General features: G+C 46.8%; 2 protein-coding genes and 1 long non-coding RNA gene across 4 annotated transcripts; 1 reads left to right on the plus strand and 2 right to left on the minus strand.

Annotated features, from left to right (window-relative positions):
- Nucleotides 1-2,146: 2,146 nt before the first annotated feature.
- LOC132326762 (T-cell surface glycoprotein CD8 alpha chain-like) lies at nucleotides 2,147-4,920 on the minus strand. 2 transcript variants are annotated; one of them, XM_059845404.1, is made up of 4 exons: nucleotides 4,795-4,920; nucleotides 3,858-4,220; nucleotides 3,217-3,306; nucleotides 2,147-2,737 (listed from the first exon to the last, which is right to left on the minus strand). In XM_059845404.1, exons 1-4 carry the CDS (start codon nucleotides 4,838-4,840, stop codon nucleotides 2,562-2,564), a joined length of 675 nt encoding a protein of 224 aa, XP_059701387.1. In that variant the 5' UTR covers nucleotides 4,841-4,920; the 3' UTR covers nucleotides 2,147-2,561. The 2 variants fall into 2 exon arrangements, with proteins under 2 accessions (XP_059701387.1, XP_059701388.1); XM_059845405.1 differs by having other exon boundaries at nucleotides 2,147-2,741.
- Nucleotides 4,921-7,408: 2,488 nt separating this feature from the next.
- LOC132326763 (T-cell surface glycoprotein CD8 alpha chain-like) lies at nucleotides 7,409-14,838 on the minus strand. Its single transcript, XM_059845407.1, has 6 exons — nucleotides 13,903-14,838; nucleotides 12,973-13,335; nucleotides 12,318-12,404; nucleotides 11,839-11,955; nucleotides 10,842-10,872; nucleotides 7,409-8,604 (listed from the first exon to the last, which is right to left on the minus strand). Exons 1-6 carry the CDS (start codon nucleotides 13,946-13,948, stop codon nucleotides 8,559-8,561), a joined length of 690 nt encoding a protein of 229 aa, XP_059701390.1. The 5' UTR covers nucleotides 13,949-14,838; the 3' UTR covers nucleotides 7,409-8,558.
- A 48-nt stretch (nucleotides 14,839-14,886) lies between these two features.
- LOC132326764 (uncharacterized) lies at nucleotides 14,887-24,442 on the plus strand. The gene is made up of 2 exons (XR_009486328.1): nucleotides 14,887-15,070; nucleotides 23,661-24,442. It is a non-coding gene; the product is annotated as an uncharacterized LOC132326764 (long non-coding RNA).
- Nucleotides 24,443-24,679: the final 237 nt, after the last annotated feature.

Below are 24,679 nucleotides of genomic sequence, written 5' to 3' on the forward strand. Positions count from 1 at the left end.
CAACAAGGGCATGAATTTGGGGCTGGCTTCCAAGCACTTGCACAAAATGCACTGCAGAATTAGTCTGAGGAGTCTGGGAAGAGCTTAGGTAGCTGTGACAGGTCATCTGTCAAATACAGGCTTGGACAGACAGAGCTTTTTGACTTTAACTGACCAGTCCAGTTGCTGGCTCTGGTGGGGTAATCCTGGCTGTATTATGTATCTGGAGTTTGTTTATCAAAATCCTTTCTCACTCAGAAAAGTTCACTGAATAAGTGAAGCTCTGTATGGTGTAAAAGCAGGGGTCTGTCAACAAATTCTGGATGCTCTATGTTTGGGGGGCATCTGATGCCTTCCTCATCTTCATAGGCTTTTTCAGCAACCATTTTGTACTCTTTTTTTTTACTTTATTAGTTGAGGTTATGCTTAAATTGTGCACCAGCTCTTGCTCTCCCCACCATGAAGTGTTAACTCCTGGCTTCTTTGTCTTCAGCCCATCAGATCCTGAGTTATGAGCTACTGCATTATTAGTTTGGAGCAAGTGTGCACTTAGGTAACCTTGACCTCTGAACAAATGCATTCCTTCTGCTCCTCTTTGAATGTCATTCTCCATGCCAGACTCCAGTTTGCCCTGTGACAGCTTCCAGCCTCTGTACCCTGCTCTGTCAGCTCACTGCAAGTGGAACCTCTTCCATGTGCTGTAACCAAAAGCTGTCAGATCTGTAGGGCCTGTCCAACAACAGATTCCTGCAAGCACTAAGAAGCACCCTTGAGCTGCTTCTCTGCACTCCAGCTCAGCCAGTTCTCTTCTTTTTATTAGTGCAAGCAGCAGTCCAGGCTCCTTGCCCAGACATTGCCACAAACCCAGCCAGTTTGCCCTGAACTTACATGATTTGCTAGAGGTGTGTGCATGCAGGGCTGGAGTTGCTCTTGGCATTTTCCCTTCTCCCTGCTGCACTCATATTTGCAATTGCTTCTTGACATTTTGGTGCAAAAGATGTTTTGGTTTTGCCTTCTACTGGTACCTTACTAGTAGGGGTGCAAAGTCTTCTAAAGAAAATCCAGATTGTAACTGGATTATAGAGATTGTTCCTCAGCTCTACCTGTTGGTGGAAAACTTTACAGGCTCTTTTAAATGCAAGGTGCAGTGCTGGGTGCAGCTGGGCTGGAACACAAGCTGATCAAGGGAGGGTCTGGAAGGAAAGTGAGTGTTGCTTTGGAGAGCTCTGCTGGGTCACTGCCTCTGCTGGAGCCTTCTGTGGTGAAGTTGGTAATTTTTGGCATATTCAGTGAGAAACTGGGGCAGTGGCTACCAAAGGGTTTGTTTTGGTGCTCACCCCAAGCTGTTCTGCTTCTCTCAGTATTCTTAACTGCTGGAGAGAGGATTGTGCTGCTTTTGCAGCCAAGGTGGAATCAGAGCTGTTCAGTGCAGTGTACTGGGTGTATTTGTAAAGCATGCAAAAATTTAAGGAGCTCAGTGATAGAAGACCTTGTGTAAGGAGAGACAGAAGGATGAGTTTTACCCCCTGGGTATCTTGGGATGGACAGCAGTCCACAAACCTGTAGGACTCACTGAAATTCCACAGGTGGAGAGCTGGATTTGCTTTTGAACTCCCTTCCCTTACAGGCTTATGCTATCTCATGGTATCTGTTACAGTGCTACTGGAGGTCGAAAATGGGAAGATTTCACTGTGATTTGGAGCTGTGTTCAGGAGGGTAATTACCACTGTCAGCATTGTAATTCTTTTTTAGAGGTTGATTTCCTGTGCAAATGAAAGACTGCAGAAAAAGCACCAAGAAGCAAACCTGACAAAATGACAAAAAAACCCAACCCCAAAGATTCCCTACTCCCAGTTCTTCACTGCATCAGTCTTGCCTGGATCAGTATTGCTTCAGGACTGGGATCTTAGTGCAGCACTGCACAGTGGAGCATCACTATTAGCAATGTCAGGTATTAATGCCCAAATATATCCTTTTTATTGCTTGGGGTTTTATTTTTCTCTGTTCATCCTACGTTAGCATTCCATGCAGCAGCAAGGACTTTGTTGCGCATGTGTTTATCTTATTGAAAAGCTTTTTTGAATTTAAATACCCATGTCCTGTTTCTCCCTACAGGATTGTTCTCTGTAGGATCCCAAGCAGTAGAACAGGCAATAAATAATTAATCTCTGGGTCAGGATGTAGTATTTTAATTTGGAAGAATAACAAGGTTTACAGGGAATGCAAAGAATGCTTTTGCTCAGTTTTCTGAACAGCTCTCCGTTCAGTGTTCATGCATTTAATTTTGGTGTGTGTCACATGTCACATTCAACGACACTGAATAGAGAAAATACATTTTCAAGGCAATGCTTCCTATGCAAAACACATGGCCTTTTGTTGGGAAAGAACCCCTGATGCTGCAGTCAGATCCTTGCACCTCCTTCCTACAAAATCATTGGAAAGAGCTGGACTGGGAGGGGAAGGGCACTCAGGGAGTGTGAAGATGATTTGCTGGAAGATGTCCAGGCAGTGACTATAACAGAGATCCTTCTCCTGCACTGTGTCCTGGTTATCCCATGCCTCCCAAAGCAGCCAGAACATTCTCAGGGACAGGACTGTGGTTTCAGGCCAGAGGTGCACCTAGAGGGGCTAGTGGTGAGCCTTAAGTTGATGCAGCACGATGGTGGTGGCCAGCAGCTGGAGGAGCAGGAGACAGAGGCCTGCCAAGGGGAGCCAGAGGAAGGCGAGACAGAAGGAATCCAGGTCTTTCTGCATTCTGCTGTCTGCAGGAATAGAGAAGAGGGAAGGTCCACCAGGTGCTCACTGCTGGTGTTGCAGCCAGCTCTGGTGGAGCCAAGAGAGCTGCCCAGGGCCCTGCCTGGTGTGCCTGAGGCACAGAGCTTCCCCTGGGCCTGCAGCAATGTTCTACTGCTGTCAGCATTTTCCTGGCAACCGGAGGGGGGACACATGGCCAAAAGTTTTCCTGTGTCTTTTGATGAGACTAAAAGCAAACCTGGGCTCTGAGACTCAGCCTTTTCCCTCCCCTGTTCCTGGTGTTCCCAGGCATGGGATATGCACACGCTTTTTACATCTTCCTTAGCCTTTCCTATGGGGAATGAAATGATGGAACTCTTCCAACTCTGCTAAAGCTGTATGGATTTTTACTCTCCCCCCATCCCAAGATATCTGCAGGATCCCCCTTGGTATCAGTGGACAAGGGTCCAGCTCCTCCCCTCTCCCTCCCTGCATCCAGGCTACCTGGATCTGGTGTCTTCAGGCAGGAGTCCCCTTCAGTGGTGCTCCCCTGGGTGGTGGGTCCTGGTGTGCTGGGTGCCACTGCAGTGGTGGCTGTAAGGGAAATGAGTTAATTCAGCATGTAGGGGGATACAATAAAACAGATCTCTCCTGCCTTTCTGGCTGGGCACGGCTCTTCCTGTGCACAGCAAAGCCCTCAGCTCTGGGGGAGATTCATAGAGCCAAGTGTGGATGGGGTCTCCCAAGAGCCAAGAGGGAGCTGCAGCCTGCTTGTTCTCACTTTCTGACACTATCCTCACAAAGCCTGAGCCCCCTGAGCTTGGGGGTGCTTTGTGTGTGCTGAGGAAGGAGGGGGTGGTGCTGGACTTTGCTTTAATCCTCTCCCTTCAGAGCCATGGGTGGGGAAGTGGGGAGGGGGAGATGATGCCCAATCAGATTTGTCTTTGGGCAGGAGCAGTGCCAGGAGGAGAGGTGGGAAGCAGGGAGGCTCTGGCAGGAGGACCAGCGGGTTGGTCACAGCATGCCTTGGGCAAGCAAGCGGGGCAATGGGCTTTGTGGAGGGATGGCTGGTTACAAAGGGCACGGGCAGGAGGTGCTGGGCATTTTGGCAGGGCTGGGTGAGGCTGGGTGAAGATGTTGCTGACCTGGAAGGAAGGCACGCTGGCCAGGGCTGAAGTGCAGCATTTGGTTGAGAATCATCACACAGAAATATCTCCCCTCGTCCTGTGGAGTGAAAGATTTCACTGCCAGCCGATAGGTCGTGTTGTCTTTGCTGGCCTCAAAGCGAGTGGATGTTTTCTGACTCCCTTCAAACGTGGCCCGGGACAGGGAACTGATGAAGACAATGAAGTGAAGGGTCCCACTCCTGTCCTGGCGGATCCAGGATGCCCCAGAGCTCCTGTCAGTGTGACACTCCAGCTCCAGCTTCTGTCCCACCCGGAGCTGGCCGATGTCCTTGGGAGACCTGACCTTTATCTCAAGTGACTGGCCATAAATCCCAGGGCAGCCTGCAGGAGAGAAATCCTTGCTGGAACCGCTGGGCAGAGTCAAAGGGTTCTCTGAGGAAACCTCCCTCCCTCCCTGTCCATGGGCTGGAAGTACAAATGTACAAATGGAAAGGGAAGACCTCACTGTCTGGAGGATGTGAAGGTGTTCTTGGAGTCCTTGCTGGGATGGTGCATGGAGGGTGCTCAGCAATCAGCCACCCGGGCTTGAAAGATGGGTGCTGCCCTTGCAGTGTCTTCTCAGGGACGTTGCACCTTCCCAGCTTCTCTGAAGTGACTCCATTTGCACTTCTTGCAAAGCCTCTTGATTTCCCACCCTTCTCCCTCCCCTCTGGAAGCACTCAATGGATCCATCTCCCTTCCCAGTGCAGGTGGTGCTGCAGCCACCCCTCTGGCTGCCCTTTGCTGGCTGGGGTGATTCTGCTCTCCCCCCTCAACTACTGAGCAACCTCAAGTCAGCAGTGTTGGTTTAATTTTTCCTTCCCTTTAACTAGTTACCCCAATGCCTTGGATTCAGTGGAAGGGTTTTCCTTGTCCCTCTGGTGAAGGGGCTGCACAACCCTGTGTCTGTACTCACAGAATCCCAGAGTGAGCAGCAGGAGCAGGGCAGGAGACGTGTCCATCTTCTCCTGGGGTGCCTGTGCCTGGGGCTGGTGCAGCACAGCAGAGATGGTTTTTCTCACTTGGTTTGGGAGGCTGTGCCACTCTTTAGGGAGGATGTGATGTCACCAGGACCCCAACACCAGGGTGCATTCAGTTCAAGTCCAGAGTTTCGGTCCCTTTAACCTCATCATTTCTTAGAAGTTTTTTTTCTGGATGACTTTCCTAGACATCCAGTGATGCTGCTCATGGCTGAGGTGGGATCAGCCACCACAGCCTGCTGTTCCCTCCCCACAGCCTCTGTGCAGAAGACACAGAACTGCCCCATCCTTTGGTGCAGACCCTAGAACTCTTTTCTTGGTTATTCTGCCTCCTTCTCTTGAGCACATCCATGGAGTCCCGTGTGCATGGCAGAGCCCACAGTGACTCAGGTGTTCCTGGTGTAGATCCATGTGTATTGTTTATCTCCAAGCACAAGTTTATGGCATACAGATGGGTACTTCTGTTGTTCTTGTTGCACTTCTTCAGTTCTTCTTTGCTATTGCTCAGCAAAAGCCTTTTCATGAAAGGTAGTTGGTTCAGGAACTGGAACCTGTTGAGATTGCCCCTTGCACAAGTGAGTGTTTTGTCTTTTCTTTGTTTTTAAAACTCGTGGTTCTCTTCTTTAACCACAGGGTCTTCTGGCTTCAAAAAACCCCTTTTATGGTTCACCAGAGAGGGCTCTTGCTGCTGCCTCCAGGTGACCACTTGCAGATGGGGATGGGTGATGCTTCCTGGACCTTTGCACGCATAGAAAGAATCATTTCACCAGAGTGCAAGGGGCTGGGCTGGTGTTTGGTTGAACTTTCCTGTTGATTGCTTTTCTGTGTGAGGCTTTTTTTTTTTGTTACACCTTTGCAAAGAAGCTCCATTTTTCCTTATCTGTCAGAAGCCAGGTGCTGCTGAGTTTGATGCAGTTGCTTTTGGAGCTGCTACTCAGAGCATGAGATGAGCCAGCCATCTTCTCCTGGAGTGTCTGTCCTCGGGGACAGTGCAGCACAGCTGAGATAAGCTTTGTCACTTGGCTTGGGGGGCTGTGCTGCTCTCTGGGGAGATGGATGTCATCAGGACCCTCTTGGGTAAAGTGACAATGCTTGACCTCTGTGACAAAACGTTGAGGAAGGAAAGAATTTCTGAAGAAATTAGTATATAGTCCAGGATTTGTCATTTGCTTATTCTTTGTTTTATCTGCTTGTGGTTCTTTTGTCTCACCACGGGTTCATTCTGTCCTGCCCCAAGCCTGCTGTGTGCTCCAGTGGCTCTTGCTGCTGCCTCTGGGTCACCACTGGCACAGGGCAATGGCTGATATTTCCTGGAGCTCTGCACACACAGGCTTCCCTGATGATTATCTTTCTGTGTAAGATTTTTTTATTTAATTTCCTTTTTTTTTTTACTAACCCTTTGCCAAGAAGCCTCTTGATTCCTGGCTCTGTCAGAGTACAGGCACTGCTCTTTGTGCTGCTACTGACAGCTGAGCTATGGAAAGTGCTTTGGGAACTGTGGTTCTATCACTGGGCACCAGTGTGTTAATGAGTGGAGAAAACTGCTGCTGGGATGTGTGAGGGTCACTGGGGCTGTGTGAGCTGTGCCCTGCAGGGTGTGGGTTGGAGGATGAGTGTGCAGATGTGCTGAGGGAGGCAGGAGCCATCCCAGAGCCTCCTGAGTTTGGCACTGGGCTTAGAAGTGATCAGGTGTGCTCTGAAATAACAAACAACCCTCTGAAACAAATAACAATTCCCAGAGCAAACAGAACCTGCTTTTGTTTCTTCATCTGTTGGAAGAGGATTTGAGTGTGGGGTGAGTACCAGAGCAGGAGCTCACTGCCCTTCTGCCTGGGCTACAGGAACCTGGTGTGATGTGTGATGTGAAAAAGTGGATGTGAGAAAATGAAGAGAGACCTATGGCTTTTTGGTAGAGACACTTTGAGTTATAACTTTTTAAGTGAAAATTTTTAGCTCACACTAATTCAATTAGAAACAACCCAGCAATTAAATTGATCTCACAGCCTCAATGTTGGGGCTTTTCTGTTATTTTTATCTTCATAGTATGTGTAGTTCTGTGGAACTGCCATTCAGTATTTGCTTGCTATTGTTCAGACACACTTATCTAGACCTGATTTTTTTCTTTTTTTTCATTCTTAAAAACAAGTAAGTTTGGAAGAACTTTGTTTTTCTTTGATTTTCTCTCCTTCCCATCTTGTTTACAGAGGAGGAGACTATCAAAGGGTTTCTTCCACCCTTTTTTTGGTCAGGTTTTTATCAGCCCCGTGACAAGAATTCCAGACTCTTTATCTCAGACACCTTCTTGGCAGTTTCCTGGGATGTGGGAGTGTTACTGGGCCCATCACAAATCCCTGGGAAGATATCTTTAAATGATTTTAGGCTGTGGTAAGCTGGAAGCTGAAGTCTGCACCCTAATGCTCAGGCTGGTGTATTAATCACTGGCTTTTCCCTTAGCCAAGGTTTTTTAAACCCCTTGTTTATTACCTTCCTGAAGGATTTTAGCTTTTCTGAGACTAGGAACCGAAGAAAGAAAGAAATAATGGTCATGAATCTGACTAGAATAATTTTATTTTATATCTCAGTTCTTAAATTGCATGTATACTAAGGAAATATTTACATGAAATACAGATCTGAAAAAACAGAACTCGCAGTAGTCCATAACATGTCCCAAAAATATCAACATGTTAAACATCCTGCTTAACCAAAACAATTTTTTTAATCATTCAGGCATTTCCCTCGGAAAGAAAGCAAATCCCACTTTCCTTACTCAGGCCAAACTCCTGCAGAAATAGGTGGATCAGGGGTAGCAGCAGAACAAGTGTGAGGGGAGCAGTGAACCTCAGCCCCCAGGACTGTAAAAACCTCAAAAGTAAGGCAATGAATCCATATTTACCTTCTGAAAGCAGTCTTGTATTCCATTACATGAAACAAAGCCCTAGGAGAGAGGCTCCACAACAAGAAGATGTGTTGAGTGAGGATAATTATTTCTAAGGCTTTGTGTGGCAAATTCCACCTCTGGCTGCATTTTGGGAGGAAATCACACAGAGCCTTGAGCAAAGGTCCAGCTCCTGTCCTTATTTCTCACCAGCTTCTCACTGAGGTGGGTCAGCACCAGGACTGGCCTGGCTCTAGTGCCTGAGCCCTGGCCCTGGGAGCAGAGGTGGCTTTTGGCCCCTGGCATTGTCTGGAGAAGCTCAGGGTGTGGAAGGAGCTGTGCTTGACCCTGGCATTGCCTGGAGGAGCTCAGGGTGTGGAAGGAGCTGTGCTTGACCCTGGCATTGCCTGGAGGAGCTCAGGGGTTGGAAGGAGCTGTGCTTGACCCTGGCATTGCCTGGAGGAGCTCAGGGGTTGGAAGGAGCTGTGCTTGACCCTGGCATTGCCTGGAGGAGCTCAGGGGTTGGAAGGAGCTGTGCTTGACCCTGGCATTGCCTGGAGGAGCTCAGGGTGTGGAAGGAGCTGTGCTTGACCCTGGCATTGCCTGGAGGAGCTCAGGGTGTGGAAGGAGCTGTGCTTGACCCTGCAGCTCACAGGAACTGCTGCTCCTTGTCCGTGTGTCCGTGCTCCCTCTCGTCTCCTCAAACCTGTCAGGGCAGAGTGGCTGAGGTGCTGTGGCCTTGTGGATAAGGTAGGAGATGGATTTCTGTGCTGACAGCTCCCAGGAGAAGATCCAGAAGCCAGGAGATGGAGATGCTGATCTGTGCTAGTTTGGTGTCCTGGGTTTCGTGGGGGGCTTCCCGTGTGCAGGTCTGGAGGGAGAAGAGGGTTTGGTTTACTCAGATATAAAGGGAGAGGAGCAAGAAGGCAATTAAGGCTCCTTAGGCCTTGGGTGCAGCCAGGGACCTCCAGGAGGAGGCTGCAAAATGTTCCTAAATCCTCTTTGTGCAGGTGAAAGGTCTGCCTCCCTTTCAAGCAGTGATAGATAACAGAAGGGTGTTCTCAAGATACACTGGTGGTCAGTTCCTATATTAATTAAAAAATAAAGTGGGGTTTTTAAATATACCTCTGACTTCTGCACACTCCTGTCCTCTTGTTAAGCCTTCTCTACATTCAGAAAAGAATGAAGAAGGAAGAGCTAAGGGTTTGTGGGGGGTTTTTTTGAGTTAGTGTGTTATAATTTCAGTGTGATAACATGTTGCCTGCAGAGAAGTTTGAAAGAGGCTTTCCAGACAGCCAATGTGCACCCAAAATTATAGAAATGACTGCTCTCCATCAACTGAGAGTTTTATGCTGATCTAATGAGTTGGGGATTTGGCACCCCTTTTCAGGGAAGATTAATTGGTGGTGGAAAATGAATCCTTGTGCTGCCAGCAAGGATGGCAGACCAGAGCCTGGGGTGCTTTGTAAGGGAGTGAATTTCACTGTTAACTTCCACAAAGCTTCCTTTCACTGAGCAGGAGCTGCTCAGAGCAGCAGGAATTTCCTCTCTAAATCAAAACTGAAATATGGTAGAATAGCTAAAACCAGAGCTCTGTCAAGTTGAGGGCTGCTGAAGGAGAGCCATCCTTGAGGAGAAGATTTCCTGAGGCCCCCACTGCATCAGGGCAAAGTGGGAGAGCTCTGCAGGGTGTTTTTCTCCCCACAGAGACAGAACATCCTTGCACGGAGCTGGCAACAGGGGTTGAGATAAGTGAAAAATGCAAACATTCTCCTACACTAGGCTGCATGAAGAGCTCTGCCTTATCATTTCTCCCCTGGAAAGGCGAACGAGGATCAGGAAAGCTCTGGGTGTGATAAATATCCCCTGTGAAAATGCCAGTCTGTTCCATTTTACAGACAGTTTAAAAAATGCAACCTGCCTTTGAAAGAAAAATAAATGTGTAGGGATCCATTTCCTACTAATGTTGGGGAGGGACTGTATTAATTTGGAGAACTAAATGGCAATTAGCTCTTGTACTAGAAAACCCATGGATGTATAACAAGGAACAGGAATTTATCTGCCAATCAAAGCAATCAATTGCTTTGATTGGCAAAGAATGAGGCTCCAGAGGTGTGAACATGCTGTTCCAAAGTTTCTTGGCAACCCAGCTGTTCCAAGCACTAGCCCAGCCTGGGATGCCCTTGAGCAGTAGTGGGGATTTCTTGGTGTCTCTCTTGCCCCAAGCCCCAGGGTGCACAAAGCCTGCAGAAGTGGTTTCATTCAGAGCAGGAGAAGTGAGCAAACCAGCTGCAGGGAGGTCGATTTGCAGAAGCAAAATGTGGGTGGGCAAAAAGCATTTCCTCTCCCAAACCAGGACACTGCAATTCATATTCTGATTGTGTTTTCCTGGTCACCCAGGCTGAGTTGGGGAGGCAGGAGGGAAAGCATGAAGAAAAGGTTCCTGTGTGCCCTAGAAACTGGGTTACCCCTCAATCTCTCCCTGTCTGCACTGGTGTTTCCCAGGAGAGTCCTGTGAGGCTGCAGCAGCCTCTCTGCTGCTCTTCCTCAGTGCCTGGGGGGATCAGAGGCAGGAACCCTGGTGCTGCTGGTCCAGCATGGTGCAGAGGGGGATTTGGGGTGCAGGAGCTTACATGTGAACCATGGGGACATCTGAACAGGCAGTAATGGTTTGGAGAGGGGAAGGGATGAAATGTCACCCCCAAGCTCAAGCTGGGAATGGTGCATTGGAAGCACAGAAATGTGGTTAGCTATTGAGGTTAGTTCTGAGCACTGGGTGATGCACAAAGCTTTTGGGCTGCCACAAACACCTCCTGTCCTTCTGTTTTGTATCTGCTGCTGGGTGAGAGCTCAATGATTTGAATGACTTGATAGTTGTAAAACCAAACAAAAAGCCCAAACAAACAAAAAAACCCCAAACAAAACCAAAAATAGAGAACAGGAGAACCTTTTGTTCCGTTTTTGCCCTTAAGTCATTGCTCAGGCTCCTCCCAACCATCTTCTATCAGATGAAGAATTTTTAGGTTGCTTTTTGGCACCTGCCTCCTTATCTCTTGAGGGTGAGATGTTGCCAAGTTGAAGAAGAAAATGCCAGTGCCTGTCACTCACCTCTTACACCTGCATCTTCGTCTTCTGGTTTCTAAGAAAAGAGAGAAAATGTTTGAGTTCAAAGGTGCCAAGTGACAGCTCAGGAAAAAAGCACTCCAGTGAGGTGGGGCTGGTGCTCCCCTGCAGCTGATATCTTTAATGACAGATAAACCAAGCCTATTTTTGAGGAAATCCACGCCAGGGAGGGGTGCTGCAGCTCGTGTTACCCCAGTAATCCACTTAAATATTTTCATGAATTAATCTTTGAGGTGAGTTGCAGCAGCAGGGTCAGCCTGGGGACACTGAGGGTGAATTATTTCTTTTTGCTGTCTCCAGTGACTTTGGCACGTTGCTGAAAATCCCTCAGCAGCAATAATTTCTGCAGCAGGTGAGTGGCAGTGGTGCCACATCACATGCACCCAAGGTAACGATGCTCTTCCCCATTTTAGCCTCTGTGTTGTTACTTTGGGGTGGATTCAGCCAAATAAACTGCCCAGCCATTAATTTTAGGCTAAGGTAAAAATCCATCCTGAAGGGGTTGGCAGTTGCTGCAGAAATTAACTGCACCTGAGGGCTTTTCACTGATCATAATGTAATGAAGTTTCTCATCTGGTTCCAGCTTGAGATGCTACTCTCAGCATCCGCTGGAGCATATTTACTCTGTTAGGTCAGAATGTTTCAGGCCCTGGCACTTTAACCTCTGACACACCCATTTATGAGCCCAGACAGTTGGTAGAGTAAGTACTGTCTCCTTCTAATCTATTTTTCTTCCTTGAAAGTCTTTTCCAACATAAATAATTTCCTGACTGTGGTTTTAAGTTGATAATTCTTTCTCATACTAACTCCACTGATAAGGATTAAAATACAGGCACTGATTTTAATGGTGGTCCTTGTCTTGAACTGGCTGTGTTCTGATTATCAGCTGCCTCCCAAAACTGCCAGAACACCCATGTCCCTAGGGGCAGGGCTGTGGGCTCAGAACAGAGATGGATCTAGGGAGGGTTGTGGGGAGCCTTACGTTGGCACAGCACGATGGTGATCACCAGGGCAAGGAGGAGCAGGAGGCAGGCCCCTGCCAAGGGCACCCAGATGAAGATGTGGCAGAAGAAATTCAGATCTTCCTGCATCCTTCCCTCTGCAGGAAGAGAGAAGATGGAATGTCCAAGTGCTCAAGACAGTTCAGGTGTCAGCCTTTTCCTGGGGACTCGAGGGAGGATATGTGGGCAAAAGTTTTCTCATGTTTCCTGCTGAGGCTAAAAGCAGCTCCAGCCCCCAGGGCTCTCCCCTCCCAATATTCCTGGTGTGCCCAGGTATGCCCGTGCTTTTTATGTCATATTTAGCCATTCTTAGGTTGAATGAAATATTGGAATTTAATCCTTAAAGAAGCTCTGTGGATTTTCTGTCTCCCTCCCAATCCCAAAATAGCTGCAGGATCCCCCTTGGTATCGGTGGACCAGATTCCAGCCCTTCCCCTCTCCCTCCCTGCATTCAGGTTACCTGGATCTGGAGTTGTGGGGTTGGAATCCTCAGTGGTGCTCCCCTGGGTGGTGGGTGCTGGTGTGCTGGGTGCCACTGTGGTGGTGGCTGTAAGTGAAATGAGTTAATTCAGCATGTAGGGAAATACAATAAAACAAATCTCTCCTGCTCTTCTGCTCTCTTACCCCTGCCAGGGCACAGGTGCTCCTGAGTTCAGCTCCAGGAGAACTTCGCAGAGCCCATCTTGGAGGGGGACGCCCTAAGGAGGGTCTCCCAAGGGCCAAGAGGGAGCTGCAGCCTGCTTGTTCTCACTTTCTGACACCATCCTCACAAAGCCTGAGCCCCCTGAGCTTGGTGGTGCTTTGTGTGTGCTGAGGAAGGAGGGGGTGGTGCTGGACTTTGCTTTAATCCTCTCCCTTCAGAGCCATGGGTGGGGAAGTGGGGAGGGGGAGATGATGCCCAATCCGATTTGTCTTTGGGCAGGAGCAGTGCCAGGAGGAGAGGTGGGAAGCAGGGAGGCTCTGGCAGGAGGACCAGCGGGTTGGTCACAGCATGCCTTGGGCAAGCAAGCAGGGCAATGGGCTTTGTGGAGGGATGGCTGGTTACAAAGGGCACGGGCAGGAGGTGCTGGGCATTTTGGCAGGGCTGGGTGAGGCTGGGTGAAGTTGTTGCTGACCTGGAAGGAAGGCACGCTGGCCAGGGCTGAAGTGCAGCATTTGGTTGAGAATCATCACACAGAAATATCTCCCCTCGTCCTGTGGTGTGAAAGATTTCACTGCCAGCCGATAGATCGTGTTGTCTTTGCTCGCCTCAAAGCGAGGGGATGTTTTCTCATTCCTCTCAAACGTGGTCCTGGACAGGGAACTGATGAAGACAATGAAGTGAAGGGTCCCACTCCTGTCCTGGCGGATCCAGGATGCCCCATGGCTCCTGTCAGTGTGACACTCCAGCTCCAGCTTCTGTCCTACCCGGAGCTGGCCGATGTCCTTAGGAGACCTGACCTTTATCTCAAGTGACTGGCCATAAATCCCAGGGCAGCCTGCAGGAGAGAAATCCTTGCTGGAACCGCTGGGCAGAGTCAAAGGGTTCTCTGAGGAAACCTCCCTCCCTCCCTGTCCATGGGCTGGAAGTACAAATGGAAAGGGAAGACCTCACTGTCTGGAGGATGTGAAGGTGTTCTTGGAGTCCTTGCTGGGATGGTGCATGGAGGGTGCTCAGCAATCAGCCACCTGGGCTTGAAAGATGGGTGCTGCCCTTGCAGTGTCTTCTCAGGGACGTTGCACCTTCCCAGCTTCTCTGAAATGACTCCATTTGCACTTCTTGCAAAGCCTCTTGATTTCCCACCCTTCTCCCTCCCCTCTGGAAGCACTCATTGGATCCATCTCCCTTCCCAGTGCAGGTGGTGCTGCAGCCCCCCCTCTGGCTGCCCTTTGCTGGCTGGGGTGATGCCACCCCTCCTTCCAAACTTACTGAGCACACCTCAAGGTCAGCCTTTTTGGTTTGCTTTTCACCCCCTTAGTTATTTACCCCAATGCCTTGGATTCAGTGGAAGGGTTTTCCTTGTCCCTCTGGTGAAGGGGCTGCACAACCCCGTGTCTGTACTCACAGAATCCCAGAGTGAGCAGCAGGAGCAGGGCAGGAGACGTGTCCATCTTCTCCTGGGGTGCCTGTGCTTGGGGCTGGTGCAGAGCAGCTGAGAAGATCTTTGTCACTTGGCTTGGGAGGCTCTGTCACTCTTTGGGGAGGATGTGATGTCACCAGGACCCTCTTGGGTAAGGAGGTGATGCTCGGCATCTGCGGCGTAAGGAGGAAAAAGAAGATTCCTGAAGAAATTAGTGTCTTGTCCAGAGTTCATACATCCTTATCAGTTCTTAATGGTGCCTCAAGGCTTTATCCTGGATGCCTTCCCTAGACATCCAGTGATGCTGCTCATGGCTGAGGTGGGATCAGCCACCACAGCCTGCTGTCCCCAGCCCTGTGGGGACCCAGAGCAGCTCCAGCTCTGCAGAAGTTATGGGCGAGTCCCATGCTTTTGGTGCAGGCTGCACTTTGCTTTTCTTGGCAGGGATTCTGCCTCCTTAGCACACTCAAGGGGTCTCGTGTGGTGGCAGAGCCTGGACTATTTTGTTGCCCAGCAAGTGAGACACAGGTGTTTCATGGCATAGATACACAGATCATTTATCTCCAAGCACACGTGCTGCTGGCACACAGCTGGGTCCTCCAGGTGCTTGATGGTCCTCTTTGCAATTCTTTGTTTAATTCTTCTTTGCAATTGCAAATCTCTTTGTGCAGGGCAGGTGGTCTGTGAGCAGAAACTTCATGTGAGAGCCCAATGTCCAGTGTGTGCTTTGCTTTTTATTTGTTTTACCAACTCGTGGTTCTCTTCTCTCACCACAGGTGTTTCCTCTCTGCCAAAAAAAAAACCCTTGTGTGCCTCAATGGCCCTTGCTGCTGCCTCCAGGTGACCACTGGCACATGGGGATGGGTGATGCTTGCTTGAGCTTTTAAAAAACACAGTAACAAGAGCTTCACCAGCCTGCAAGGGCTGGGCTGGTGTCTGATTTCTTTCTTTCTTCCTGGCTTTCCTGTTGATTTTTATTCTAATTTTTTTCCAATTTTTATTTTTTTTCCCCTCTGCAAAGAAAGCCCTTTTCCCTGGATCTGTCAGAAAGTCAGTGCTGCTGGGTTTGATGCCATTTCTGCTGGGGCTCAGAGCTGAATCACTGAAAATGTTTAGGAACTGGGTTTATTTCTCTGGTCTTCAATGCATGTGGGTGAGTGAAGAAAGATGTTAGGACTGCTGAGATATGTGAAATTCATGCTTTTGTTAGGTTGGGAGACTTGTGATGTCTACCTTAAATAAAGGAAATAAAAGTAAAATGGAAATGGATGTGCTGGCCAATGAGGATAGGATAAAAAATTCATCAATTCTAGGTTCTCCCTCTGCTGCAGAGTGAGCACACAGTGCATGTCCTCAGAGATGTGGTGGTGGATGTGCTGGGAGAACCTGTACCATTAAAGGCTCATCCAGGAAGGGCTACTGCCTTTCTTAATAGGGATATCTAATTTCTTTCTTGTCTCTGATAAACAGTAAATTTTATATGAATTAGCCCAGGGTACCAGACTGATATCTAGATATTCCTCTCCACTGTGTGGTGTCCTTGATCTTGGTCCTCTTTGCTCACAGACTGAGCTGATTTCCAGGCAAGGCCACCTTTTCCCCTGCTGATGAATATATCCTTTAAAGGCAAGGCAGAAGCTTATTGTCATTGGGAGATATGGCTGCAGGAGGGCTGGCACACATTGTTTTTAGACTGATTTCTGTGATAAGATGTTGCATAGTACAAAGCTATTTTTGTTTTGCATAGCAACAAAGAAGAAAAAATAAAGTTGCAGTGACAATCATTTGGTTAGGAAAAGCTCCAGAACACAAGCAGGACCTCTAGGAAAAAGCTCTGATTTAAAATCAACACTTTTATAAATAATTTAGATTGGTTAATGTAAGTTTAATAGTCATGACCATCTCTAAAACTGGGGGGAGAAGGTGAGGAATCAGATTAATTAAGGAATCTCCTTGATTTTCATATGTTCTGGTTTGCCTGTTTGTCCTCTATACAGGATTTTAGAATGGGCTGTCATTGTTTGACTGAGGATCTAAGCCAAATCAATGAGCACTAGCATAGTTTTATTAGTAATCTAGTTAGTAATTTCTGTTGTAGGGTCAGTGGTATGATATGACTAAGGAAAAAGTAAAAATACTCAACCAGTTACTTCTGCAGAGCATCATATAAGAGAAGTCAGGACACCAGACAGGTTGATTAGAAAGTAGAAGTAATTTCTTTTTTCTCCCAAACCTACATATAAGTTTTGTTTTACTCACAGCTAAGGTTACAGGACTCTAATTGTTTTGCACTCCAACCTAAGTTGCTTATGACTGAGGTTTGTATTTATACACTAGGGCCAGCCTAGGTCTCTATTTAATTAATGTCAAATAATTAGTAGAAAACAGGATCAAGGAGACATGAGACAAAATCATGCAGGGATGAGAAGAGTAACAAGGATTCACCTGGTTTTGATCAGGGCTAGCAGGAGGTGAATTTAGGATTCATTTTCTCGGCTTTCTTACATCCATTTGACAGAGAAGGAACGGGAAGCGAGAGGGAGCTGAGGCACCAGAACATGCAGAGCTTTGGATACGTTTGATTTCTCAGGCATTTTGTGGAAAGCTCTCAGGGGCTTTTTCATGGGCTAAGAACCTCTTCAGTTTCTCAGTGTCAGTCACAGCAGACATTGCCTGGATGTGCCACAGCACTGAGAGGCTGGAGTTCCTCTGGGGACATGGGAGTCACGCTGCCGTGGTCGGTGCCCCAGAATGACTGTGCCCTGACAGGTCCATTGTTCTGCCCACGGTGTCTCCTAGTGCTCCAGCAGGACATCCCACTGCCAGGCAGTGACGCCACGTTCCTGAGGATGAGCAGGTGCTGTTGGATCCCTGTGAAGGGTCAGTGATGCCAACTGAGGGGTGACACCAGACTTTGCCACAGCACCGCTCACTCTTCCTGTTCCTAACCCTTGAAGGATTGCATTAAAATTTTCCATTTCATTTTCATGACCAGGAATGGAAAGTTTCGATGAAGATCTCAAAATTTGGTTGCAAATTACCAGCATTGTTTTTCAAACAGAGGGGAAAAGACCACGTTGAGGCTGTAGCATGCAGCTTTTCCGGTGTGAAGCTGTGGTTTGTGAGCCCCTTGCTGCCCCCCTTTTCTTTGCAAAGCTGCAGCACTCAAAGGGGTTTGCAGAATGTCAAGTGCAACAGCCACCAACCAGGCACTCACACTGTTTTTCCACTGTAGCCACGTGTTTCCAATTTGGTGGCCAATACTGCCCACTGCTCTGGGTGCTCTGTGTGCACGTCACTCACCTTAAAATCCAGAAAGCAAACCACAAACCCTCCTGTGCTCTCACCTCTCCTTGGTGCAGCCCTTTAACTGACCATGGGGTGGAAACTCTCCATAATCTCCAGGCTTGTTGGTACCTCAGATGAAGGTTTGATAGGAGACCTGGATGTGTTGTGAGTTTTCCTTGTGGGAAACTTCCTCTCTTGATCAGTACATCAGCAATTTGTGGTGGGGTCTTTATCTCATTTCCAGTTCTCACAATCAGGTTTCTGTTGGGTTTAAGGCACTGTTTGATTGTTGTCCTCTGAGTTCAGCTCCCTTCAGGGTCTCATAGCCTTGGTGCAATCCCCACAGCTGATGTCACCAGTCCAGGGTCCTGCCATGTCTGGTCTCCTTCTTTGCTGCACACTGACTTTCTTCCCCAAAGACCCGGGGCAGGAAATCCTGGTGGAGATCCCTCAGGGAGTTTCTGGGTCCATCTGTGTGGTGCAGGAGGATTTCTCCAGAGCAGGGCATTGCTGTGCATCTTTACTGCTAAAGTCTTTGAGAGGGAACTAATTTCCACAGCAGGTCACAGCTAATGGAAATGGAAGAAAGGTTCCCACTTCTGTTCTCCCCTTCTCCTGCTGGCAGAGCTGGCAGGATGGAACCCATGGCTTGCTGAAGACAGCTTGCTTCATCCATTTTGTGGTCCTATTAATAGTGTTTGCTGGTTTACACAGCTTATTTCTTCTCAATTTTGCATTTATTTGAAAAAACCCCAGCCACCTCTGTTGATTTAGACCTGTAAGATGCAACCCTGTAAGCCACAACACCCTGTTCAAAAGGGGCAGGGTGGGAGGGATGGTGGCATCAAAAAGCAGCAGCTGGTTTAATGCTCTCCTGCCATCAACAAAACAAACTAGATTTGGTGTTGAGTTCACTTTTAACAGCCTGATCCCCACCAGCACTGCAAGAGAAGTGGGTGATTGTTCTTCCCAAGCCTGTTCTCCTGCAGGCACCACTGCACTTCCTGTCAAATCATGTCTAAAACTAATCCTGCAAACTTTATTTTTATGCACATTAATGTCTTTACACTTATGTGTTGCAAATATAGAACTGCAGAAGTATTTTATAGAGACTGAAATTTGGAGTAGGTGATTGTGAAGCATTGTGTGAAAGGAAAACCAGCCCTGACTTGCCTATAAAATTTGAGTTAAGACAGGTACTACCATGGGAATATCAACTCTTTTCCCAGCAGGAAAAGCAAACTGGATTCAGCAGGTAGGAAGGAAATTAGATGTAAACCAGAGAACACAGCTTTGCCATTGTATGGCCCAATGCACTGCATAAATCCTGAATGTTGTGTTCTTCTCACCCCTCCTCTCACAGACGGGACTCAAATAAGAAGTAGTAGAGCAGGGAAAGTTTGAGAGAAGGACAAAATGTAGGATCAGAGGTCTGGGATGGATTTTGTTTGTCAAGCTAGGACTCTTTACCCTGAAAACCTGTTTTAAATGGGTTCACACTAAAGGTCTCCAAGGTAAGGAGTGGCTGGAAAGGTGTGGAGAGGGATTGAGTATTCCCTGCCTTTTCCAATACAGAAAGTAAGGGGCAGCAGGTGAAGCTGATGTTGGATGAGGCTGAAAGCAAAAGAAATCCTCCACCCTGGGATGTCCCTGGCAAAGGACACTGGGGATGCAGAGCCTGGACAAATGCTTGGGAGAGAGGCTCCTTGTGGGTTACCCAATAGACAGCAACAGGCTCAGGAAATCTGTTTAGTCAAAAATAGACTGAACATTAAGGGAGAGTGTCATATGTGATTTTCTTGTCGTTATTACTTAGCCATGTGCTCACAGCCAGTGTTGGAGACAGGATGGTTGTCTGCATGGACCTTTGCTTTGAACCAAACCTGTCATTTTTATATTCTTTAATGTGAGATCTCATTACAATGTGTCATTTTAAGGAAGCCATTTGTTACAAAACTCCACATCCATTTCCTCTGAAATGCTATTAATTTTCCAACTATCTCATTCTTTAATGCTGGGCATTTTAATCTTCCTTAGCTATTCAGTCTGCACAAGGACATTTATCCCAACAACAGATCCTGTGGCTTTTCACAGGAGAACATTTATCCCTCTTGGAAAAGGGAAAATGGCCAGGAAAGATGTTTGACCCTGGGCAACCACCTCAGTTTGTGTTCCAGCTTTAGGAAAGCAAGGAGTGACCCAGGTTTGGGGCCCAGGAGAATTTGCACAGGGGCAGCTTCCTTCCCCTGGCATTTCCTTGGGGATGTCACCTTGGGCTCTGCACAGTGGGATGTGACCCATGTTTTGAATTGTATCAAAGTTATCCTGGCTATGGCAGTGATGGGTGTCAGATTAAAATGGAAGGACCTGAGGAAAGGCATCAATTATAGCAATGGCTGTTCCACCACTGCTCTGACTCATTTCCTCCTGCATCCAGGTGACTTGAGACATGTATTTTAATGACAGGAATGTCATTTGCAGCTTGTTGCTCAGGGCAGGAATTTACAACCCCAGCCCCCAGGAATATTTTGTGTCAATTTTTAAAGTGACTGATAGGAAACACCCTACCTTAAATTTTGCATTCAGGGTTGGTGTTCAGGCATAATGTTTTGTAGCCCCATAGCTGCAGCCCAGCACCTCTCCCTAGGACATCAGTCAGTGAGTTTACCTCGGGCTTGTGCTGGATGATTGCACTTGGGCTTTCTTGAAGAATGGCAGCAGTTCTTCTGTCACCCAGCCTCTAAGCCAGGAGCCCCCAGAGCTCAACATCTCATCCCTGGTGTGCCTGAAGAGGGGTCAGGTATTGATAGGACAAGGGGAAACAGCCTCAGGTTGAGGCAAGGGAGGTTCAGTTGGATATTAGGAAAAAAATTCTTCACTGAAGGAGTGGCTAAGAACTGGAACAGGCTGCCCAGGGCAGTGGTGGAGTCACCATCAGTGGCAGTGCTCAAAAAACAGGCAGACATTGCACTTTGGCATTGAGGCATTGGGTCAGAGGTTGGACTTGATGATCTTGGAGGTCATTTCCAACTGAAATGCTTCTCTGGTTCTGTGCTGTGGTGGCACTCAGCTGTGGTGCTGCCATGTGGAAGAGCAGCATGCACCCAGCTCCTCTGAGAGTGCTGTGCCTCTCCCCAGAGGCAGCTGCCCAGCAGGAAGGTTCTGTGCTGCGTTTCATGCTGCCTGCACAGCCCACAGCCCAGCAGGATGTGTGGTGGGTGAGATCACACGCCTGGCTCTGGGCACAGAGATGTCTCCTAAGCCACAGCCCTCCTCCCTGCTGAGCCCTGCAGGGAGGGAGGGTGGTTGCACACCACATTTTGGTGCCTGACCTCCTGGCTGGATGCTTTAAGCAGCAGCAGAGAAGAGGAGCAGCAAAGCCAGCGTGGCTTGCAGCTGGGGCAGGCTCAGGCTGGCTCCTCTGAGCACTGAGGAGGGGCTGGGGCTGGCAGGGTGCCTGTGGTGGGTGGCACAGCCTGTGGGCTCAGCACAGAATCTCAGAATTGTTTAGGTTGGAAAAGGACTTTAAGATTGATTCCAACCCTTGGCCCAGCACTGCCAAGGCCACCACTAAAGCATGTCCCTGGGTGGCACAGCTACATGTCTCTTAAACCCCTCCAGGGATGGGGACCTCACCACTTCTTCCACATTTCTTCACTTTTTTCAGTGAAGAAATTTTTCCTAATATCTGATCTGAAACTCCCCTCAGAGCATTTCCTCTTTTTCTGACTTTTCTTTGGAGGTGTCCATTGTTCCCAATGCTCTGCAGAAGGAATTCCAGAATTTTTTGGTATTTCCCAGCAAAGCTCAAGCCCTTGAAAAAAAGATCAGTATTGCAAAACTTCTTCAAATTTCTCCAGGATCGCTTTTTTTGTGCCTGATGGAGAGGCTCAGTCCAGGGCATGACAAAACTTAGCTCTGACTCATTGCTTGGGCCAAAAAAAGCCAAGGAGACAATCTCTGAGGTGGCTGTGTCCAGCTGGCTGCCTGAGAGCTCCCTCCAGTCCAAGGAGCTTTTGGGAGAGGGTGAAGAGGGCTTTTGTCACTGTGATATTTTCTGAAAAATCTTATTTGCCAGGATTTCTTTTCCTGGGAAGCTGAGAAGCCTCAGAAAAGAATGAAAGCAATAATTATCTGATTGCTTCTCCTGTGTTTGCTGCTTTGGAATGTGGCTTGGACATTGTTTACCAACAGGTGCATGTTTGATTGGTCCCCTGTGAATTGTTTTTAATTAATGACCAGTCACAGCCAGCTGAGTTGGACTCTGAGGAGTCAGTCATGAGTTTTTATTATTCATTCTTGTTAAGCCTTCTGCCTGTAGCCTTCTCTTTCTTTAGCATAGTTTTAGTATAGCATTCTTTGAGAATAGAATAGAATAGAATAGAATAGAATAGAATAGAATAGAATAGAATAGAATAGAATAGAATAATAAATCAGCCTTCTGAGAACATAGAGTCAGATTCCCATCTCTCACCTCGTCCTGGGGACCCTCACAAACACCCCTGGCTTTGCCATCTGAACAAGTTTGCTTATTGACTTCCAGCTGAGCCATTCATCTTAGGGATTTGGGGGTTTTCTATTAAGTGAACTAAAAACATTTTCTGTGTGAGATCCCTGTTGCAACAGCACTTAGATATGTTGTACCTGGCAGAGAAAAGATTCTGAGCTGATGTCATCACTGGGGTTGGTTTTTTTTTAAGTGTTTCATATCTGGTTTTCATTTATTACCCAGATCAGAAAGTGTAAATAGCAATAGTGATACTCTCTCTCTTCAAAGTGTGATGCAGCCCCCTTTCATGCACATGTGCATCTTACAGGCTAAATGAGAAGTTGAACTTTAGTAGAAAAACACAAATGCCTAAGGGAGGAATGTTAAAAGATTCTGTTATCTTGCAAACATTCAAAGCATGGGTGAGTTTTGCTTCATGGGAAGGAACCTCTGGTGTATGAACTCAACCTTTCTCATAGCAAGGTAGTAGAGGAGCAAAATACAAATCTTATAAAATTCAGTTTTGACTTGGTCCAATATGTGTTCCACTTAAATGAATGCTGGAATAACAAATATTTGTTTATAATCCCACAGAAGCTGCAGAGCTCACCCGGAGTGCACTCATTATAGATAAATTGATGTACATAATTACTTGTTATTTCAGCAAATAATATAGACTTTAATATCCAGAAATTATATTAAACAATAATAAGAATAATATATTTAAGACCACAATTTCTTGTTTATATAAACTAGAAATTTAAGATATTGCTATTTTTGGTATACTGGAGTCCAGAGAAATAGGGGCAAAAAGCACTAATGCTACCAGGAGGTAGTTTTTTTTATTCCTAGAGGGGATTTTTTTGGGATTTCCTTGTACTTTCTGGGACACATCTGATTTTATTCAGTGACAGAAAAAGACATTTAGAAATTCCCATTTAACAGATCTGACCTGAGTGCCTTGAAGTCCTGCTGTGAATCCATTTCTCCTGCCAGGACAACATATTTGGTAAACAGCTGCAGTGCATGGAGCAGTTCTGGGGGAGGATAAATCTGAAGGAATTTAAACAGCACCCATGGATAAAGTAGCTCCTTTTTTTTTTTTCACAGATTTCAAGTTGAATAATTTATTAGAGGTGTTATCCAGCCTTTCTCTGTTACTGTGCCTTACTCAGCAGTTTACAACTGAAAAAATGTTTTTTTTATATTAGGAGCTTTAAACTCACAGATAACTTTACTGTTCTGTCAATTATTTGCTTTCAGCTGAATGTTTTCAAGTGCAGCTGATTTGATTTACTTTTCTGTGTCATAAAACCACAGACCATCCACATAAAAATGACTGAGCAGTTTAAAAGAAAAAAGAAAAATTGAGCACATCCAATATTAGATCAACAACTGAGCTATTCTGTAAAGACTGGCAGTTTTTAAAAATGCATTTACAGAACTGTAACAAAACCATGAAGACTATGGCCTGCAATGCCTGGAGTACCTGTATTTCTGCTCTGTATCTGTGTCCTTTGAATATTTTAATGCTTTCAAGATCTGCACTGTTCATTGAGAGAATAAGTAGATTATATTTTTATAATATAGAATATAAATTCTATATATTCTTTGTACATACCCTATATATTATATATCTAATATCTGTTCTATAACATGTTCTACATCAAATATATAATATATACTATAAAATATAGAAGAAATAGTAGTAATAATAAGCCAGACTATTGCAACATGTAATTTTTGATCTCTTTTACAATTGCTTGCCCATTGATTTGTGGTGATGAGCACAACATAGGTGAAATTTTGTTCTTGAACCCATACATCTGCAGAACCCTCCTTGTCCTTTTGCCTTTGTCCAAATTCAGTGGTGTCTCCTTTTGTCATTTAAGAGGAAATAGTTTATTTACATTTGAAGCAAGATATTTGGGTTATATCTATAAAATCCTGTTATTTTTCCTTCTAGGTATGGCTGCTCCTTGCTGCAGGCAGGATGATGACAGTGGGAGACAGGAGAAGGCTGATCCATCATGGAAGGAGTCAAGGAATAAATTAGGGACCCTCCTGTGCCAGGATATGGTGGCAGAAGTGACACTGTGATGGGCAATGCTGCCACCTGTATCTCTGTTTCTCCAGGGATCCAGGGATCAGGATATTTCAGAGATGCACAGAAACACTTTCCCATTCATTATCAGGTTGGGAATGCCATGCTACATGGCATGTGAACAGAACATGGCATCCCTGACCCTTGGCTGACATCCTTACTGTGCTCTCAGCAAAAAAGCTGCAGATATCAGGGAACTGGGATCATTTTCTCAGCATCTTTCCATTGGTGTTTCTGTTTTGTGCTTATTTATACCATGGGAAAAAAAAAGTCTACAAAATGGGAATCTATTTTTATCTATCAGCTCTTAAAATTGTGAAACCTGCTGCTAAAATCTCTCCCAGTTTTACTGTCTAAATCACTCTATTGATGATTATAGAAATTACTATTATTTTTATCATTTCTACTGGAAAACTGCCCAAATCTCTGTTTCAACAGGACAGAAAACGTCTTTGGCTGTTGCTGTCCTCTCTGTTTTCACTGCACACAGGTGATGGAGAGTCTGGGGGGGGTTTGGTTTTGCTTTTTTATTTTTCCCCAAATAAAAGTGAAGACTAGTTGGGGAATTCAGACATTGAGGAAATTCTTTCCTGTGGGTGAGCAGAGAGCCAAGGAATAAATCCCTCTCCTTTGTGCTTGTGTTATTGGAGTTGTGATAAGTGACTAAAATCCATCAAGACAAGAAGGTGCTGTCCTGGGGAGGGGTTTCAGTCAAGGTCAGACACTGTGAGGATGTCCTGAGTGTGGAGAACAAGGAGCAGGAGTGGACTGGGCAGGGTTTTACCTGAGGCTGCCCACCTTCCTGAGGGAGAGGGGGATTGGGCTGTGCAGCCTGTATTTGCTGCTTGGCCATGGGAGGGGCTCTCCTGTGCTGGCTGGGG

This window comes from Haemorhous mexicanus, chromosome 4 (assembly GCF_027477595.1).
Source record: "Haemorhous mexicanus isolate bHaeMex1 chromosome 4, bHaeMex1.pri, whole genome shotgun sequence".
NCBI lineage: Eukaryota > Metazoa > Chordata > Aves > Passeriformes > Fringillidae > Haemorhous > Haemorhous mexicanus.

Excerpts from the sequence above, each read along its gene's own strand:
- LOC132326762 (XM_059845404.1), bottom strand. The coding sequence starts at position 4,840 with ATGGACACGTCTCCTGCCCTGCTCCTGCTGCTCACTCTGGGATTCT. Across the intron at positions 3,307-3,857 it reads CCAGCGTGCCTTCCTTCCAG|CCACCACTGCAGTGGCACCC; the intron begins GTCAGCAACATC and ends TTTCCCTTACAG. Across the intron at positions 2,738-3,216 it reads CCTGAAGACACCAGATCCAG|CAGAATGCAGAAAGACCTGG; the intron begins GTAGCCTGGATG and ends TCCTGCAGACAG.
- LOC132326763 (XM_059845407.1), bottom strand. The coding sequence starts at position 13,948 with ATGGACACGTCTCCTGCCCTGCTCCTGCTGCTCACTCTGGGATTCT. Across the intron at positions 10,873-11,838 it reads CACCATCGTGCTGTGCCAAC|AAACCAGAAGACGAAGATGC; the intron begins GTAAGGCTCCCC and ends CTCTTTTCTTAG. Across the intron at positions 8,605-10,841 it reads CGAAGATGCAGGTGTAAGAG|ACCTGCACACGGGAAGCCCC; the intron begins GTGAGTGACAGG and ends TTCTCCCTCCAG.